Source organism: Dermacentor variabilis, chromosome 1, assembly GCF_050947875.1.
Source record: "Dermacentor variabilis isolate Ectoservices chromosome 1, ASM5094787v1, whole genome shotgun sequence".
Taxonomy (NCBI): Eukaryota; Metazoa; Arthropoda; class Arachnida; order Ixodida; family Ixodidae; genus Dermacentor; species Dermacentor variabilis.
In genome coordinates, this window is record NC_134568.1 from 89,692,234 (window position 1) to 89,712,099 (window position 19,866).

General features: G+C 42.8%; 1 protein-coding gene across 2 annotated transcripts in view; it reads right to left on the bottom strand.

Annotated features, from left to right (window-relative positions):
* Positions 1-4,030: 4,030 nt before the first annotated feature.
* Positions 4,031-19,866, bottom strand: part of LOC142580231 (ATP-binding cassette sub-family F member 1) — a 49,456-nt gene continuing 33,620 nt past the window's right edge. For both annotated transcript variants that reach the window (XM_075691135.1, XM_075691134.1), the window contains 4 exons: positions 18,861-18,932; positions 6,850-7,011; positions 4,328-4,400; positions 4,031-4,239 (listed from right to left, as the gene is read on the bottom strand). In XM_075691135.1, the coding sequence (XP_075547250.1) occupies positions 4,055-4,239; positions 4,328-4,400; positions 6,850-7,011; positions 18,861-18,932 (492 nt within the window). In that variant the 3' untranslated portion in view covers positions 4,031-4,054. The remainder of the gene's footprint in view (positions 4,240-4,327; positions 4,401-6,849; positions 7,012-18,860; positions 18,933-19,866) is intronic.

Here is a 19,866-nt window from a genome sequence, read left to right on the forward strand (position 1 = left end):
GCTGTTTTCTAGTCTTTTGGCAGATATCCTGAAGCGATTTAGTAAACATACAACCTAATATGATAGTACTATCTCCTTTTACAGCGAAGCTGTATGGCTAGCCGATTCGTCCGTCCGTCCGTCTGTCGCCTGTACGCCTAAAACTCTTCCGGCGCGACCCCATGCGCATGCGCAAAAAAAGAGCAGAGGCGCGCGATAGGCTGCGCCAGTAGTGATGTCGTTGCTCCGCTTCGCAGCCGAGCGCTCGCGCAGCAGTTTCTCTTCGGCTCCGAAATGGGTAGGCCACGCGTCATACGTACTCCTGAGGAGCAGGCAGCTTTCGATCAGCAACGCCACGAGCAGAACTGTGTGAAGTGATTTTTAAAGAGAGATGGAAGAGATAAGTGCAGTGCCGTAACTGCCTCTCACAGGAGGACACCTCAACAGCACTGCACGGGGAAAGGGGTGTGGGGAGAAAAAGATGGAGATAGTGACCGGAAGTAAAAAGGAGAGAGAGATCGGAATAGCAGAAAAGAAAAGACGACAATGTAGCTAAGCGTTTGCGGGGCCTACAGCCGCGCTCTGAGGTGTGTTGCTTCACAGAATTCCATCAATGCCGAAAATGCACGCTTGGTGATGGAACTGGAACTCTAGCGCTGGAATCGTTTAGCCACCGTGGGAATGATGGGAAGTACATGGATTTGTCTAATCTTCGTGCTTGTGGATTCCGACGTTCTTGTGGCTTTGTATTTTACGCTACATAAATCTTGTTGTAAATTTCAGAGCAATCTATACTCTCCGAAGTGCAGAAGAAACCGCGAACACGCGCAATCGCTACTAATTGCAACGATTGAGCTTGTCGAGGTGGCCAAATCGAAACGCGCGAAGCGTCTCAAGGCACTCATGCCCGCGATAAATTCATAAAGGCATTTCACGTCGCTTGTCGATACATGCGTCCATGGCTTAATGGTGTCAATATCACGCTTCTGTGCTAGAGGCCCCTGTGTTCAAGTCCTGCCGTCGGACAATTTTAATAACGTTTATTGAATTATTTATTACGCAGCACATTTTGAAAATGACGAGCTTTAAGCCGTTTGAAGCCACAAGGACGAGGTTTAGGCAAATCCACGTACTTCCCATAATTCCCCATGCTGGTACAACCACTCTCATTGCAGCTCCCGTAGACACTAGCGCCAGAGTTCTCTCTAGCAATTATTGTATGAAACTCTATATGTTTTTAGGTCGTTTAGCTTTCTTGGATTGACTACTTTGTCGTTAAGCAAACCATGTCGCTAAATCTAGAGATAATATCGCTAAGATGGCAAACTGCTCAGCAATAGCAACATTAAATGACATATAATGGGGTGCTACTGTGAACATTGTCGAATTCCCAATCCTGTCAGCTCTGATTGGCCAAGGCTGCTACCGACTCTTGTGATTGGCTCAAAATTCCTCCATAACAGAATTTGACAATGTGTCGGAATTCGACCACAATAGAACCCACTGGACGCGCGTGCGCGTTCTGGCCAGCGGCTCGGCTGGTTGGACTGCAGTCGGCAAGCCAACGTGCCGATCGCGCGTGATAAAAACGATCGCACGGTTGCGTATTCGCAGTGATGGGGAGGCATGATGCTGACGGACTATCAAAAGCTGCAGGAGACCTTTTGCTGGCCGTTCGGAGGCATCCTGCTAGTATTTCTATTGCATAAACATGATCGCAACGTTCTTTTTTGCTATCGCCGTCGCCGATGCGACTTCGTTATAATGAGGCTCGACTGTACCACATATGCATTTAAGGGAGGATGTGGCTTTGAAAATCAACTCCCTTATTTCTTCAGGATTTTGATGAAAATTGGCGCCAACGTTTAGAATGTCTTCCTGATGATTCCATAAATGTTTCAGAATGACACATTGCGAACATTTTATTGAGCAGAATTTTTCTCCCTTGAACTTTCTCGAAGGCCCATGGAGAGCTTAAAAAAAGCGACGAAAGGCATGTTGAGTATTAACTGCGTGCTGAAGGTGGCGACAGTCTTGGTTTTCTTTTTCGCAACACAAATTTTTTGGAGACTCACTTTTTATGTTAGCTTCGCCTCAAGCGCACTTTCGGGTTGAACAAATAGCCACATGATAAATTTATAAAACGTCGAGATAAAAGAGCAAGACTGTCACGACCTGCACTACAGCCCAAGGAACGTGATAAAAATAAAAGTCAAAATAGGCTAAACGGTAACAAAGAAATCAGTTCCAGAAACCGAGTAGAAAGGCAAAATAAAAAGTTTTGAGAAAACGGCTCTCAACAGGGCTGCGCATGGAAGCCAGAAATGCTTAGCCGCGGGTCCGAGGATTACGTGCGCGCTGCGTTTAGCCGCGATTTCCGACACACCGAGTGCTGAAAGGCTTAGCCGCGTGCACGAGGATTCCGCGCGCACGCGAAGCTTAGTCGCCAAGTCCGCGTCGCCGATGCTCGGAATGCTTAGCCGCAGGTCTGAGACGTCCACACAGGGATCGGCCGCGCTACCAACGCTACTGCGATGTCCGCGTAGCGGCCGTTCCCACACTCATCGACATTACGGACAATGGAGACTGTCCAGAGCTCGCGAGGTGTAAAGAGCCGAGCAGACGACGCGAGTGCCGGACCAATGGCGAACCGCGCTGGAGTCCCGTGTCAGGCATGGCCAATCGCAGACTCCGGCACGACAATTTGCTTTTTTGTTTCTGATGGAGAAGACAGCTGAAGCGGCAGATCTTGAGAAATGCGCTTTCCGACTAGACCAAGATGGCAGCGCTAGGTTGCGCCCAAGGAGGAAGCATGGTTGCGCCATTCCAGAGACATTCTGGCTTGAAAAACGCTGTTCTTTCCCGATTTCTGCCGATTTTTTCGCCGCTTTGGCTGGTACAACTAATTTTTAGCGCAATTCTACGTGGTTTTCAGCGATGATATTTCAGAATCAGATGGAGACGGACTTTCAAAATTGAAAATGTGATTTTCCAAAAATCGATTTTTTTCTCGCGGTGCGAAAGCAGCATCCCCCTTAATGTGAATCCGACGTGCTGTGGCACAAAGAATAAAAAACGTGGAAAAAAAGGGGGACAGAATGAAGTAACAGGATTCTTTCTACCCCCTTTTTTTGCATGGGTTATATATTTTACACCAAAGTAAGGTTAACTGCACCAACTCGACCAGCATAGTACTCTTAATGTGAAGCTTTTTGTAGAGTCCGATGGACTTTCATTCTGTGAAGAAATTGGGCTGTGGAGAGAAGGAATGTGGACCGGGCGCACATGAAAAGCTGCAGTGATGAGTGTGCATGCCATTTTCTGCTGCTGCATTAGAAGGAACGTCAGCGGCAGCAAGGTCACAGAAAGCATTGAGAGTTGTGCAACACTACCTATGGTCATGCGAGCATTCCAGCTAGACAAAATTGCCAAAAGCTATACAGTAACATCTAGATACCTGTACCCTACACATCCTTTTGCATACGTATGCAAAATATAATTTTGGGCAATGTTGGTTATGTTTATTTGGGAAACCACTCAACAATTCTCGTGAAAATAGTCATTGAGGATTTTCAAAATTTCCCTTAAATAATAAATCTGGGAAAAAAATTTCAGCTTCCTTGCAATCTGTGCTCTATGTGGAACCATGTAGGTTGTTTTATACCACTCTATAGTCATGATACAAAGCCCCAAGCTTGCCCAAGAAACTACACTTTTTCCGCTTTAAGGGTGCACAGAAAAATAACTAAATAAGATTTCGATAAATTAAAACATATTTAAAAATGGGAGATTACACTCTATAGAATACATAAATTTAATCCACTTTAATTTTAATTAAAATAGATTTCTAAGGTGTATCTTCTCTAAAAATATTTTAAGAGCACTACCTGACAGGTTTAACTGTCATGACTACCATACTATGTTTACAGATGCATAGAGTAGAGAAGTGGCGGAATTCAGTGAGAAGCATGAAACCAAGGCATCTGTGGGCAGTGTATCATAAAGTGAGCTGCCAGGCACCATAAATACACTATGTATTGCTCTAGCATGCTGTAGTTGAAAAGCAAAAGTTTTATTACTCCATTGCTTGGCGTGCAGCTATACTTGGGTTATTAACAGTCTCCCCTAAAGACTCTAGAAGTTCTTTGCGGTAGTCTTCGAAGTCTCCGTCAATTTCTTCTATTCCTTTGTGCTCAATCACCCATAGCTGGCAATTTGTTTCACGTATGAGGCGCTCATCGTGGCTCACAATGATGACACCTAAAACACGCAAAGATAAGCAACATTTAGTCTTGCAACTACATGATTTTGCAGGAATTCAAAGAGCAAAAAAAAACAGCGTTCTTACCTCCTTCATATTCTCCAATGGCCTCTGCCAAGGCATCGATTGACTCAATGTCCAGGTTGTTTGTAGGCTCATCCTGACAATGCAAATTTGTAACTCACAATAAGTACATGATACGTTTGTCATAATAAGGTGTACTGCAGTAATCAAGCGCAGTGATCATACAAATTCACAGTGGAAGGGCAGTATTGTATATAAGTTTTGGATAAATGAAAAAATGTGTACATAACAGTCTACGCAAGCACATGGGTAATTCCATGCCAAATGTGTAAGAGGCTGAGCCCAACGATCTCATATTTTTTTATAATGGTGCCCATTTATTTATAGTGTCATCCTACAGTGTTTTTACTTTTTTTTTCATTTGTTTGAAGGCAAAATAGAAAAATATCTTTTGAAGTAGTTTGGGGAGATAGTAAAATTAAATGGGAGCACTGAGCCCAAGCCCTGTTATGGAGCTCTCCGGGAGCAATTCAATTAACGTTATTAGATCCATAAATTACAAAAACAAACACTGCTCATGGAACTCAAGCACCAGCAAAAATAATTACCTACTTATGTACTTTTTGGACAATTTGATCTTCTGAGTGAACTACTTTTTTATCATGGCAGCATAACTTGTTCGAGATGCAGAAGCAACTTTGGCAAAGCAGTGCATCTCTAGATATGCGCCATCAATTCAAAAGATCAGCATTTAAAATGACATACCAAAAAAAAATTTCTTTCTCTTTATAGCTGCATGGAGAGAGAGCCCCTACACTGTTGTCATCAAACTGGCAAACCTGCTTATTACGTTGAATTAATTTGTTAATTTAACGTTGTACTAAGATCCATCCAAGCACGCACATATTGCCTGCTGGTGAATTTCAAATACTGAACGATGCCCGGCACCACACCCTTGCACACAGTGCTTTCTCTCAGCACTCCTCTCTCTCACTACTGCGCCATCACTTCACTCCCACACAAGCTTTTAAGGGCACTTTGCAGCCAGGCTATCCCCTCGCCTGAACCACCCCTCAGGTTTCATGAAAAAAAAAAAAACACAGTCCGTGGATAGCATATGCTGCTGTGAACATCTCAGCCATATTTTGCTGTTGTGTGCAGCCCTTGGAGCTCGCAAGTGGAGCATGAATTCACCTTTTTCTCAAACGCTCTCTTTTCAACAGAAGCTTGCTCCTCACTCTTTTCTGGACGCTTCATTTTGTAATATGCAGATTCTGATATGCGGCTGCAATTGGCCAATAGCTAACATCAAATCAAATTATGGGGTTCTACGTGCCAAAACGACAATCTGATTATGAGGCATGCCGCAGTGGGGGACTCCGGAAATTTGGACCACCTGGGGTTCTTTAATGTGCACCTGAATCTAACAACATAGGTGTTTTCACATTTCAGTCAAGAAGATTGTTTGGATTAGTGCACCTCTTCCTACTGTCATTGCGTATATTTATCGATGCAATTTACTAAACAGGCTAAAGTGAAAATCTGCTTTCAAATTTTGATTATAATTACGTATTTCAGGAAGAAGCTGACTATCATCTGCTCACACTTGGCCGCGGGTAATCACATAGGAATTAAACTTTGGCCACGCTGTTTATCAGTGTCATAGCCATCGGGTCTCATTCATTTCAACTAGTTTAGAACGCTCAACTATCCTCAAACGACATGAAACTTAAGGTGCTCACTCCTGGCCACTCCTGGTTAGACGCCTTGGCAGACTTCACTTTGTACTGAGCTACTGATAGCGCTTCAAAATGTGCAGGTTGGATGTTGCTACTATCCATCATTCAAGGTGGTGCAAAACAAAGCCGGTCTGCACCACGTAGCACAGCCAGACTGGAGAACATGAGTGCAAGCCCACAACTCAAGCTCTGTTGTGCACAAAGCTAACGCTGCGCATACGCACTACAGTTGCAAGTAGCTACGGTCTGCTACGTAACATAGATACCGTGGCTTAGGGCATGTTCGACTGCCATAACTCCGCTTCTCCTGAATGCATAGAAGTACTTTTTTTGCAGCAGAGTATTTCTGAAATAGTCCATTCTAAATTCAAATGCATTTCTTGACTTCGATAAAAAGTGGCTCAGGCTCCCTTTTAGGTCAAATGCTACAATTAATAATCATCTTGAAATAAACACCATGAAAACATGATACATAAGGTGGAGAGAAGTTAACAAAACAAGATAAAAGGCTGTAAATTGGACTGTTCATGAAAAGGAACTACCTGTCAATCAATCTTTTAATCTTTATTTTGCATTCATTCATTTAAAAAATATGAACGCTGGGACAAGAACTAAAAGCTGCTTTTTTGCAGCTTGACAAGGTTCTTGCCCGTATTCATGACAACGAGGACTTAATAAAATAAAGTTTGTACACTTTAGTGTGTGCAATGTACAAATGTATAAATGAAAATGTGTAAGGCGAAATGTAAAATCAGTGATACAAAGCAGTGTGTTACTCAGTACAAATGACATATCAATATACAGTATAATGTACTGCAAGAAACAAATGCAAGTCCTCTTGCTCACCAAAATCAGCACATCAGGAGCCCTGAGGCACAGCTCAGCCAAGGCAACTCGTGCTTTCTGGCCACCCGAGAGATCACTATTTTTGATTGTGTGTGCATGGCTCACCAGTCCAAAGCTACCCAGCTGCTTGCGTGCATCCTGGTAGTTGAGGTTGAACAGCCTCTGCAAAAGCCCACCCACCATGAACAATGTGATGCAAGCTTGGAAAGACATGTAAGTAAAGTGCCCACAGAAACCACCCCAAAATCATGACTGTCCAATTTTGCCAAAGTATAACAGAGTCAAACTTAACTAGAGGGCCTGCTACTCAGTTTGACATGAACCCCTGCCAGTTCCTTCAATGCCCATCAAATGAAGAATGTGCCACCATAATTGGAGTTGAATGGCTAATCCCGACACATTCCTGGACATCCATCAGCAACCACATCCCGAGCTGCTGAGGGCACCAACTGCATAAGTTATACAGTGCCCAAAGAACCCAACCAGTCTCTTTAAGAGGAAGCTCTAACTCAGGGACTCCTATCTAAATACGAGGGCGAATCGGACAGACTTTGCCCCTATTTTCTTTTTGAGCCAAATTACAGCTGTAAATGCGAAGTCAACATAGCCATTCACAGCGGTGGACCCTTCTTGGACTGGCCAGCTCTGCGGTGGACCTTTCTTGACAGCAGCTCCGCAGCACGGTGCTGCTGTCAGTTGTTGAGGATGGCAGTTGCGCTTCACACATCCACGGCGTATGAGCAATTCGTTTTCCATGGAGCAAGGGACAAAGGCCCATCAATATCTACAGAAAAATCAAAACCCACGTACAGTGAACTCTCACTTGAGTGAACTTCAAGGGACCGAAGGAAAAAGTTCACTAAACTGAATACTCACTAGACCAACATAAGACATGGTATAAAGAGTCAAAAGTTTGAAGTGCAATTCATGGAGCAAAAGACATGGCATCCACAGTGTTAGAAATGTGTGAAATGGAATTTGTACATATCAACAAGTACAAGGTTCATAACAGTTATAATGCTGCCTTTCTCACTTAGAAAAAAAAAATCTGTAATCTTCTTCTGCACTTGTACTTTTAAAGCACAGGAAGTAACAAAACTGTCCAAAGAGTCGATGTTTTTGTACACTTCTTCTGGCACAGCTTGCTGTTGAGACACAAAGTATCTCAACTTTCCAATGTACCCTACAACCTCAGCTAGAGTTATAGGGCTTGAAACTGGCTCGGCAGTTGCCTCTTCTTCGTTTCTTCGTCTTCTTCACCTCTTCTTCGAAAGAAAGAGACAACGACCATGCCACGACTAGCCGGTCGGAAAAAAACACACACCACGTGGTTTGTGGTGTGACAGATCGCCGCTTTGCTCTGGCGGCGTTGTAAGCGCCAGCGATTTTACTTTGTTCATGGCCTTCGAGATTACATGCTTGCTCGTTTTCTGCGGGCGATCTCGGAGGCCATGCCTCGTTGACATTCGTTTTCCGCGCCTCCGCTTTGCCCCAGGGGCGCTGTAGCACCAGCGACGTTACATTGCCGCTGGAGCGGCGGTTTGATGAGGGCGGGCATCGGTTCTGATTGTAAAAATAAGCCTTGGTCCTCTGAGCGAGTTCGTTAAACTGAAATATTGACTGTTCCAAAATTCATTTAAGTGAAACGTTTTTGCATAGAATCTATAAGAAAACTGCCAGGGATTTTTAAAAAGTTTGTTATTCTGAAATATTCGATAAACCGACGTTCGTACAACTGAGAGTTTACTGTATAGGAAAAGGTGTCTCGCTTTGAGAAGTGTGAGGCTGTGGCTTGAGTTCAAAAAAGGCCGTAAAGTCCAATGATGGTACCACAGTCAGTTGGACAAATTTTACACAGGGGCATCTCAAATTTAGTGCTGCGATGGGAAAAATGTCTGAACCGGTGGGGCGACTGTGTGGAAATATAGTGCAAGGTGCGTAGAATAGTACGTATATTTGTAATTACCTGTATGTACCTTATTTTGGCTAATAAAAATGGGGCAACAACTTTCTGATTCGCCCTCGTACATGGGAAAAGAGAAATCGTTTTTCTTGGCAACCACTGCGCCGGTTATGATGAGGTTGGTTGCATTTAAAAGAAAAAGTTAAAATACCGTATAGACATGTGGGCGCTGCGCCTCCAAAGTGGCAGACCAAAATTTGGGACAAAATATTTCCAACAGAAAATAAATCGCATTCACTGCTCCAATGCCGCACGTGCACGTTGGCGGATTTTTGTGCACTGCGTACTTCCCCGTGCCGCTACTAGATGACTACAGCTAAGATGTGCACGAGATCCGGGGCGCAGCCGGCACCATTTTGACCAATAGGTTCGATCCCGGTACAGTGATTGATGGAAGTGGATTTTTTATTTAGGCTGTCAATGTTTTAATAAAAGTTTGTGAATATAGCAAATGTTCAGAAAACAAAACTCTCAAGTTTATAACATTACCTTAGGAATGAAAAATGATGTCACAATCCTATAAATTGCATCTAACAGTACATTTAAAGCACACAAAATTAATGTATTATACACTGCTCTTACATACACCACTAATGTGCGAGTAGGACTTATGCAAAAACCTTGTAAATATTGTAACAAATTCATATAAAATATAAATTATTATATCAAGTTCACCCGCTTTAGATGTTCTAATGAATGCAGTTTACAAAACTGTGATATCTGTTCTTGGTGCAGAGTTGCGAATTTGTGAAATTTGCATTTCTATTCTTTTTTTTTTCATGATCACTGATCTCTAGCAATTTTTTTACAAAAATTCAGGCCATAAATCAAAATTCTGCTTCAGACAGCCACTAGAATTTCACTTTTTCTCTCCGATGAATCAAATTTAATTAAGATCAACACTAGGGTTATCTCAGAAAAGCGCTTCTATATTTTACATGTCTTTGAATAGGCAGAATCGGAGTTGGGCACAAGCTCAAGCTTCCTCATAAGTGCATGCTCGCTGGGCACTTAGCATAGTCCCAGCACCATGTATGTGCTCAAGCCACTTCAAGCGAAAACCACATCAGATATGCACAAGCAAGCTCAAAGTGGCAGTTGTTTGTGCTTCCATCAAGGGTGTGTTACTCAAGACAGCATGCTGCATGAGAGCAAGCACACTTATCGATTGTAAGCACATGTAAAAATACCACGCAGAACACATAAGCCCTTTCATAACTTACTAACCGGCTACAGTATTTTATATGTGCATTGCAATCGGAGAACATAAGTACTTGCTGAAGGCACCTTGATCTACAAACCAGTTCACTGTTGTGTACAGCAAGCGACCAGCTGCCTCCGACAAAACAAATGTGCAGATGTACCATCACTGCTTACAAAAAGCAGTGTGTGCAGCCTTACACACATATGTGGCTGCGCATGCACCCAAGTGCACTTTCTTCAACACAACTGCTGCCAGGCAGAGCCTGCATACCCCAGATATGGCTGCTCATACACTCTACAAAGTAGTCTATCGGTCTCTGTAGGCCTCCTGCATAGATTATTTTTTACAGAAAACAACAGTAATAAGCTAGGAGTTGGGCTCATTGTGCTCATTCGTGCATGTGTTTGCTTGTCATGCTTTGGCTCGGGCACAATTTGTGATGCCAAAGGTTTAGCAGTAAATGTGTGAGAAATGCATCAGCATCCATGATTTAAACCATGTTCACCACATTGCGAAGTGTTGTTCAGCAGCTCGTTCGACACATATCCTGCTGACGGTGGTCTGGAGTAGGCCACCGTCAGTTGCACTGATATATGTATATATATATATATATAGTCACAGCATAAGAAGCCAACAAACACTGACATCAAGGACAACATTGGGGAAATTATTTGTGCCTAATAAATGATATCAAGAAATGATAAATTAATGGAAATGAAAGTGGATGAAAAAACAACTTGCCACAGGTGGGGAACGATCTCACAACCTTCGCTTATATTATATATATATAGTAATAAATCTTAACAAGAGGTATAGATTAAAAGTAGTGCAAGCCTACACTCCAACCTCCAGTCATTATGATAATGAAATAGGTCAGTTTTATGAAGATGTTGAATTAGCGATCAGAAAAGTGCAAACTCAATATACAGTAGTAATGGGTGACTTCAATGCAAAAGTGGGGAAAAAGCAGGCCGGTGAACAGGCAATTGGCAACTACGGCGTCGATTCTATAAACGCTAGAGGAGAGATGCTGGTAGAATTCGTAGAAAAGAATAAGCTGTGAATAATGAACACCTTTTTCAGGAAGCGTATACAACAAAAATTGGACCTGGAAAAGCCCTAATGGTGAAACAAGAAACGAAACTGATTTCATACTTTTTACCGATCCCAGCATGGTGCAGGTAGTAGAAGTGTTAGGTAGGGTAAAGTGCAGTGATCATAGGTTAGTGAGGTCTAAGATTCACCTCAATTTGAAGAGAGAAAGAGTAATATTGGTCAGGAAGAAACAAGCCAACCTATAAGCAGTAAGGGTAAAAGCAGACCAATTCAGGCTAGTACTTGCAAACAATTATGCAGCCTTAGAACAGAGAGATGAAGATGACATAGAGATACTGAATGAAACCGTAGCTAGGCTGGCTTCAGAAGCAGCAATTGAAGTAGGAGGTAAGGCACCAAGGGCAACCAGTAGGCAAGCTCTCCCAAGTAACAAAGGACCTAATAAAGAAACGACAAAGAAATAAAGTGTCCAACTCATGAGATCAGATAGAACTCGCTGAACTGTCAAAACTGATCAACAAGGAGAAAATACGGGATATTCGAAATTATAACGTGAAAAAGACTCAGGAAACAGTAAAAAGTGGACGCAGCATGAAATCAGTGAGAAGGAAACTTGGCATAGGACTAACCAAGATGTATGCACTGAAAGATAAGCAGGGTAATATCATCACCAATCTCAAAGATATATTAAAAGCAGTGGAAGAATTCTATACAGACCTGTACAGTACCTAGAGCAGCCACGATACCTCCATTCGAAGAAGTAATGAACAGGTTACAGAGGCTCCTTCTATAACTAGCGATGAGGTTAGAAGGGCCTTCCAAGACATGAAACGGGAAGAATCGGCAGGAGAAGGTGGAATAATAGTCGATTTAACCAAAAATGGAGGACACATAATGCTTGAAAATGTGGTGGCCCTTTAAATGAACTGTCTATCGACATTAAGGGCCCCAGAGAACTGGAAGAATGCCAACATTATACTAATTAACAAAAATGGAGACGTTAAAGAATTGAAAAATTATACGCCCATTACCTTACTTCCAGTATTATATAAAATATTCACCAAGATAATCTCTATGAGAATAAGAGCAACACTGGACTTCAGTCAACGAAGGGAACAGGCTGGATTCAGGAAGGGATACTCTAAAATGGATCACATTTATGTCATCAATCAGATAATTTAGAAATCTACAGAGTAAAATCAGCCTCTCTATATGGATTTCATAGATTAGGAAAGGACATTTGATTCAGTAGGGATACCAGCAGTCACAGAGGCATTACGTAACCAAGCAGCGTAGGATGCTTACGTAGATATCTTGGAAAATATCTACAGGGATTCTACAGCTACCTTAATTCTAGACAAGAAAAGTAGGAAGACGCTTATAAAGAAAAGGGGCGGACAAGGAGACACAATCTCTCCAATGCTATTCACTGTGTGCTTGGAAGAAGTACCTAATCAAACTATTAAACTCGGAAGGTAGAGGAGTAAGGATCAACGGCAAATATCTCAGCAACCTTCGATTTGCAGATGACATTGTCCTGTTCAGCAACATTGGGGTCGAGTTACAACAAATGATTGAGGACCTTAACAGAAAGAGTGTAAAAGTGGGGTTGAAGATTAATATGCAGAAGACAAAGATAACGATCAATTAGCGCCGAGAAGTTGGAGTGGCGCCCTATCACAAGTGACATCACGGCTAGGACACCACTCACTCCTGCTCGCTCGGCTGCCGCGCACGCTCGTTCCCTTCATGTATGCTTGAGGTATGGGTGACTTGAGCCATACTTATTGAAGGATATGTTGGCTTCTTTTTGCTGCCATGCCTGACCACAGTTCCTTCTTGAAAAGCGTGTGAATTGAGAAAACTTGTGGCTTGGATATCACAAGCTATGTAGCGTTGAAGGGGTCTAATGGTTTTGCAATGCATATGTGCGCCGTGTCTGTCCATAAATTTTGCGTAAAAAGAATGTCTGCAAATTCAACATGTGAAGTTGTGCATGATGCTTTGCTAAACACTTAACATTCCCTTAGAACTTAGCTATGAGAGACATTGCATTTTACATGGAAGAAAAACCTTGATATTTGGTGTCAACATGTTATATGTGCTAGAAAGACACTGCCCAGCGAAGCTGTCATCATGAATCTTATTACTCTGGTGAGTTGTTCTAGTCAAATATGGCCACTTTATTAATGCATGAAAGAAAGAGTTAGGCATGCATTTCGCATGAAAAGGTTTGCTGCTACTTTCATTGCTCTCTGAAACAGGCCTCCATAAAATGAATTGCTCATGGCTGCTAACACGACGGCGCGTCACGTAGAGTATTTACATAGTTAATTCACAAATACCGTAGTAGCAATCACCTGAAAGAAAAGTTTCGGAGTTAAGTTCGAGAGCCAATCAATTGCAAGCGATAAAATTTTTCATGGTGGCCCTCAGTAGCCTTTATTGGCAATATGGGACACCCCTCACACAACGCAAACAACCGACCGTAGTTATGGCGAGGCACGCATTGTTCGCAAAACCCATCAGTTCACTACAACTTCGAACTGAAACCATGAAGCAGTTTTTTACTGCGCCAATTGCTATGCCTAAAGTATACTCGAGGTACTACAGCCAGTGGCGTAGATAGGTCGTCTGGCATCCGGGGCCCATAGGTCTTCTGTCACCCCCCCCCCCACCGCCCTCCACTGGCCCCTTGCACACGGGGCCCACAACCCCCTCCCCCCCCCCCCCCCCCCCCACTTTGCTACGCCACTGACTACAGTGCAGCTTACTGTGCCTAAAAAAAAAAAATCCAAGCAACTTCTGCCTCCCCATGTCTTGATCCAGCGTTGTTTAATTATACAGAGAACTATCTGCTTCGTCAGTACATAAAAGAGAACCTCGCAAACCTTCATAAGGAAGACACCACAAGCTTTGCATACTTCACTTGATTTTTTACCCTCCACTGGGGAATTATGATATCTTCAATATGTTCCATACTACTAATGAATGACGCTTCAGCTTCTTTCTGGCTGCAGCGATACGGTGAAAAAGGCATACTTCACTAAAACATTTGGGCCGAGCAGCCTGTGTCAGTTCGCCAAACAGATTCGTCAGGTACATTCCTCAAGCAACAAAGACCAGTACATTGCTCAAGTGAGTTGAATGTGTAGCACGGAAAAGGGAATATACATTGATACATTCATTTTCGTATTCTGCAAATAGCTGTAAGCCTCAATTAGCTTTACTTCAAGTTACCGCCACTTGAAATAGAAATAACACGAGAACTGCTTAATTTTGAGAAGCAGTTAAAGACGCAAGTGGTGCTGGTAGAATCTAAACTTTAGTGTTAGTCAAGTCCTCGTGTTACTGGCAAGCGTTTCTGTGAAGAAATGCAAAAATTAGATATTACACCATGAACTACTCGTCGTGAGCAAACCTGTTTTAGCAGATTAAAATGAAGGTAACTGTTGTAGAAGTCATATATAGCCAGCGTTTGTGACATACTGCGGCAGGTATGGTATCATAACTGGATTCTTATACAGGAGACCGCCGATTTGCACAAAACACAGATTGGGGTATTCACCCATCTAAAATTGCTAAACGCCATGTATCCCACTCACTATAAAGCCAACTGCCCTTGGTGCGGTGGAGTACCCACCCTAATACATGTAACCTGGGAATGCACTCAGCGCCCTCACAGGTCAAATAGCAACGACACAATGAAGCAATGGGAGGCACAACTTGTCCGTTCTGACTTGGCAGGACAAAAATCCTTAATTAGCCAAGTCAGGCAAGGCGGCAAAGGCCAGTGGGGGGTTCTGACTACCTCTCTTAAAATCTCTTCCCGACAAATAAAGTTTCTCTCTCTCTCTCATCATACATACATACATACATACATACATACATACATACATATATATATATATATATATATATATATATATATATATATATATATATATATATATATATATATATATATATATATATATATATACAGAGTGTGTCCGGAGAGTAATGAAATAATTTTTTTTTCCAGCACTGCTATTGGACGTACCACGATCGGATTGGTTGGGTTAGGTGGGGGGACTCTTAGCTTTTCATCATTGCCTAGTGAAGTCTGCTCCAAACTCTGGGAGCATCAGGATCGTTGTTTCCGTGAGCCTCCTGATAGTGCTCTGTCATGACTTGCAAAGGCATCAGCACGTGAACAATGGTACGCGATCAAGTTCTGTGCTAAATTCGATACGAGTCTAGCCGATACATACCAAATGATTCAGCAAGCCTACGGGAATCCTGCTTTGTCATATTCTCAAGTTTCAAGCTGATTGAAGGCGTTTAAAGGGGGCCGAGAAGACGTGGATTCTAATAAAAACCGATTCTGATTCTGATTCTGATTTAGATGGAAATCAACGAGCAAAAGTGATGAAAATGTGTTTGTGTTTGTGATCTTTCGAACACCAACCATCGAATGAGTGTGTGGATGATAGTACAGACTCTCAATATTTCGAAAGCCACCGTGCACGACATCGTAAGCGACAATTTGAACATGCGCCAAGCTGGTCCCCAAACTGTTGACTGATGACCACAATAACAAACGAGTGGAGATCGTGAGCGAACTTTTGGAACGTATGCAAATTGAACCTTAATTTTTGGACAGTGTCATTACCGGCAATGAAATACGGGTATATTTGAATACGATCCTGAGACAAAGCGCCAAAGTTCCGAATGGCCCACCTTGGAGTCCTCTCGTGCCAAGAAGGCAGGAATGAGCAAGTTGAAAGTGAGAACAATGCTAATTGTCTTTTTCAACACCAAGGGTGTGGTTCACAAAGAATTTGTACCCCAATGGCCGACAGTCAACACTGCCTACTACATGGATGTGCTCGAGGGATTGAGAAAAAGGGTCCTCCGAGCGCAAAAAGATATCGCCGATACCTGGCACTTGCACCATGACATCACTTCCAGCCACACTTCTCTGCGCGTACGGAAGCTCCTGGCGAAGAACAACTTGGTGACGCTGCCCCAGCCCCCATATAGACCTGACCTGGCTCCGGCTGACTTTTTTCTCTTCCCAAGAATCAAGAGCACCCTGAAAAGAGTCCATTTTGGGGCCATCAAAGCAATCGAAACCGCCGTGACAAAGGCTCTGAAAGAGGTTCCTGTCGACGCCTTCCAGGATGCGTACAGTGCATGGCAGAGTCACTGGCAAAAATATGCCGATGCCAGAATAGACTACTTCAAAGAATGCTAAACGTTTGTAACGATATCTTGAATGAACGTTTTCCAACAGATAAAATTGCATTACTTTCCGGATACACCCTGTATGCTGCGTTTTTGCAGTTGTCGATCCGCGAATGAAAACCCCACAATGGGCTGGTCTGCACTCCTTCGGCTGGCACTGTAGCGTTGCCTTTGAGAAATGTATTGTCTAAAAAATAAGCTCTTTGAATAAATTTTTGAGAACGAATACATCTTAAAAATATATTTGAGACGACCACTATAAGTTTGCCAGCAGAGGGAACGAGAGCGAAAGAACTAAAACACTGCAGAAGGCGCCCGGACACCGCTTGAACTGCAGCAGATGACAGGCGTGAGTCTGTGCCCTGACGTGACATGAGCAACACTAACAGCGCCTGTGTAGTTTGTTCTTGGGGCTAATAGCGGGGCAAGGGAACAAGAGTTCAGGATCACCAGCCAGCCTCTAGAGTCTGTGAAGAAGTATGTTTACCTAGGTCAATTAATCACAGGGAACTCTGATCATGAAAAGGAAATTTACAGAAGAAAAGAAGTGGGTTGGAGCACAAACAGCAGACATTGTCAGATGCTGACTGGAAGCTTATCATTATCATTGAAAAGAAAGGTGTGCAATCAGTGCATTTTACCAGTGCTGACATATGGGGAAGAAACTTGTAGACTGACAAATAAGCTTGAGAACAAGTTAAGGACAGCGCAAAGAGCAATGGAAGGAAGATTGTTAGGCATAATGTTAAGAGACAGGAAGAGAGTGGCGTGGATCAGAGAGCAAATGGGGATAGCCGATATTCTAACTGACATAAAGAGAAAAAATGGAGCTGAGCAGGCCATATAATGCGTAGATTAGATATCCGGTGGACCATTAGGGTTGCAGAATGGGTGCCAAGAGAAGGGAAGTGCAGCCGAGGACGGCAGAAGACTAGGTAAGGTGATGAAATTAAGACATTCGCAGGCGCTAGTTGGAATCGGGTGGTGCAGGACAGGGGTAATTGGAGATTGCATGAAGAGGCAACCATCACCCTGCAGTGGACATAAAGTAGGCTAATGATAATAATATATATATATATATATATATACTGTAGCCTCGATTATACGTCCCTTGGTCATGCGACGACTTGGATATTACGACGAATTGCTTTTGTTCTGGCAAAGCCCCCATAAAAATGTATTTAAAACCTTGATTACCATGATGCAATTTTATGCCGATACCACCTCGTACGACACCTTCTGGTACCATCTGAGAAAAAAGAGCCCTAAGCAGATGCAGGCTGGCGCGTGAGCACACTGCAGTCGGCTGATAACGGCTGTATGTATAAATACATAAAGATCCTATGCTACGCAAATAAAGACTACATTTTGCCCGTCTATACTTTCACAATAAAATTGATCTTCATGTATGTGTACGTATGTGTGCGTGCAAAAGATGCCAGTTTCTGTGTGTGCTACGCACAGCTTGCTTGCCTCTTGCTTGTTAACTTCTTGGCAGCACAAGAAGTTACCATTTTCTTTGTTTTTTTATATTTAGTGACAGATTTCCAGTGAGACATCTGCAATGTTAAAGGCCTACTTTAACTAATTTTTATGTCATGTCAATGGGGTGCCTGTTTAAGATTTTTCTGCCTTTCGTTTCACACATAAGATAGTTAAAGTGATACAAAAAAGCACAAATATTTTTAAATCAGCAATTGATGCATTACATTTAACAGAAAGAGGATCGGACAGCCCAGAGAGTTACTTTTTATGATGTCAAGCATGTGTGGGTTTACTGACCAGCTGCCTTCACCTAAAAGATCACGTTCTCGTGGCGCCTGCGGCAGAAAGGATGTTTCACATCCGCCACCGAGGTCTGTGAGTGGCGGCGTTGGCTGACACTCGCAGGGTTCTACAAGGCAACATGAATACCCAAGAAAGCGAATGGGGAAACGGCGCCACGGTAGCTCAATTGGTAGAGCATCGCACGCGAAATGTGAAGGTTGTAGGTTTAGTCCCCACCTGCGGCAAGTTTTTTCATCCACTTTCATTTCCATTAATTTATCGTTCCTTTATTTCATTTAAGCACAAGTTATTTCCCCTATGTTGTCCTTGGTGTCAGTGTTTGTTGGCTTCTTATGATATGACTAATAAAAATCGGGCCCTACGGTTAACCCCTTTCCTTCTCGTTTATCACGCATTCAGGTATCACTTAAACATACATCGTGTGAACATGTGCATTGTATTCACAACCTGTGTAGCCAGACAATGTAATAAAAGCAGTTCATGTTAGAATGACTGAAACATTTCACACTGGACAATAAACATTATCTACACAGATCCAATTTTCAAGCACGTGCCCACAAAAAAAAGAAAGAAAAAAGAAAAAAAGACTTAGAGCTGGCACAGCTCAATGGTTGACAAATTTAAATGATCAAGAAGTCCCTAATTTTTGCTGATCAAAGCTTCCAGAGGGTGAAATTAAGCATTTATTGTAGTGTCACATAATCAAAGACAATGCACAGCAAGCAAGCATGCACAATAAAGAAGTGCAAAACAAAAGGAAAGTCTTATCACCTGAAGGTACTCGACGGGGCTTTCATCAGAACTCAGCTGCTCCCCGGAATGCTGATCAAAACGACCTATTCTCTAAAAGGCATGGGACAAGAAACAGAGACGAAAATAAGGGGGGGGGGGGGGGGTATGGCACATTAATTCACATCATTCTCAATCATGTAACATTTCTGCAGTGCTTTTAAATAAGTGCCAGATGCTTAACTGCCACTCTCTGTGTCACACCCGCCCAGGAGAATCAAACGCACACAGTCACGCAGCATACAATGAGGAGAGTTCCTGCACAACATGGCCTCCGAGCTTACATGTCCACTCCACTACATATTAGTCAAACCCCGCTTGCACAATTAAAGCCTTTTATGTGTGATTGGATTGCAGAATCAACCTTGCAGAAAGCAACGGAAATGGACTATTTCAGTGGTGGGTGCCAGTCTTGGAGGTTACACCATGTGTCACTTCTCCATCATCTAGTCTGTGGTGGCTCACTTAACAGGTTTTTTGCAATGCAGATGTGGCAGACAACAGGAAGGAGCCACTTTTCTTCGGAACTCTAAGGTAAACATCGAACAATGGCGCGAGCTGTCAGCAGTGGTCTAAACGGTCTCCACAAACAATGGAGCTGAGGAACCTGCTAGTACATGTAACAATGAATAATAGCGTTTAAAATTAATATTAAGGAAACCCAATGCTTGTATTGCAGACAACTCTCATCCTGACCCATTCTTGTTTTAAACATCTAAAAAAATGCTTTACTTGGTTCCTGATTCATCAAAGAGAAAGTGCAGTGATATTCTACATGGCTACAGCACAGCCATTCATTAGGCACTTCTGACTGCAGTAAGGCCTAGATGTTGGACTTCACAAACTCTCTATTCCATTCGTTCACCTTCCTTTCCCTTCTATCAAATTTCCAGTAAAGTAAGCCTTTGCGCATTTGTTGCACAAGACTAACATGAATCACCTCTAATGCAAAGAATAACTGTTAAAGCTAACTTTAGTAAATTGTTAG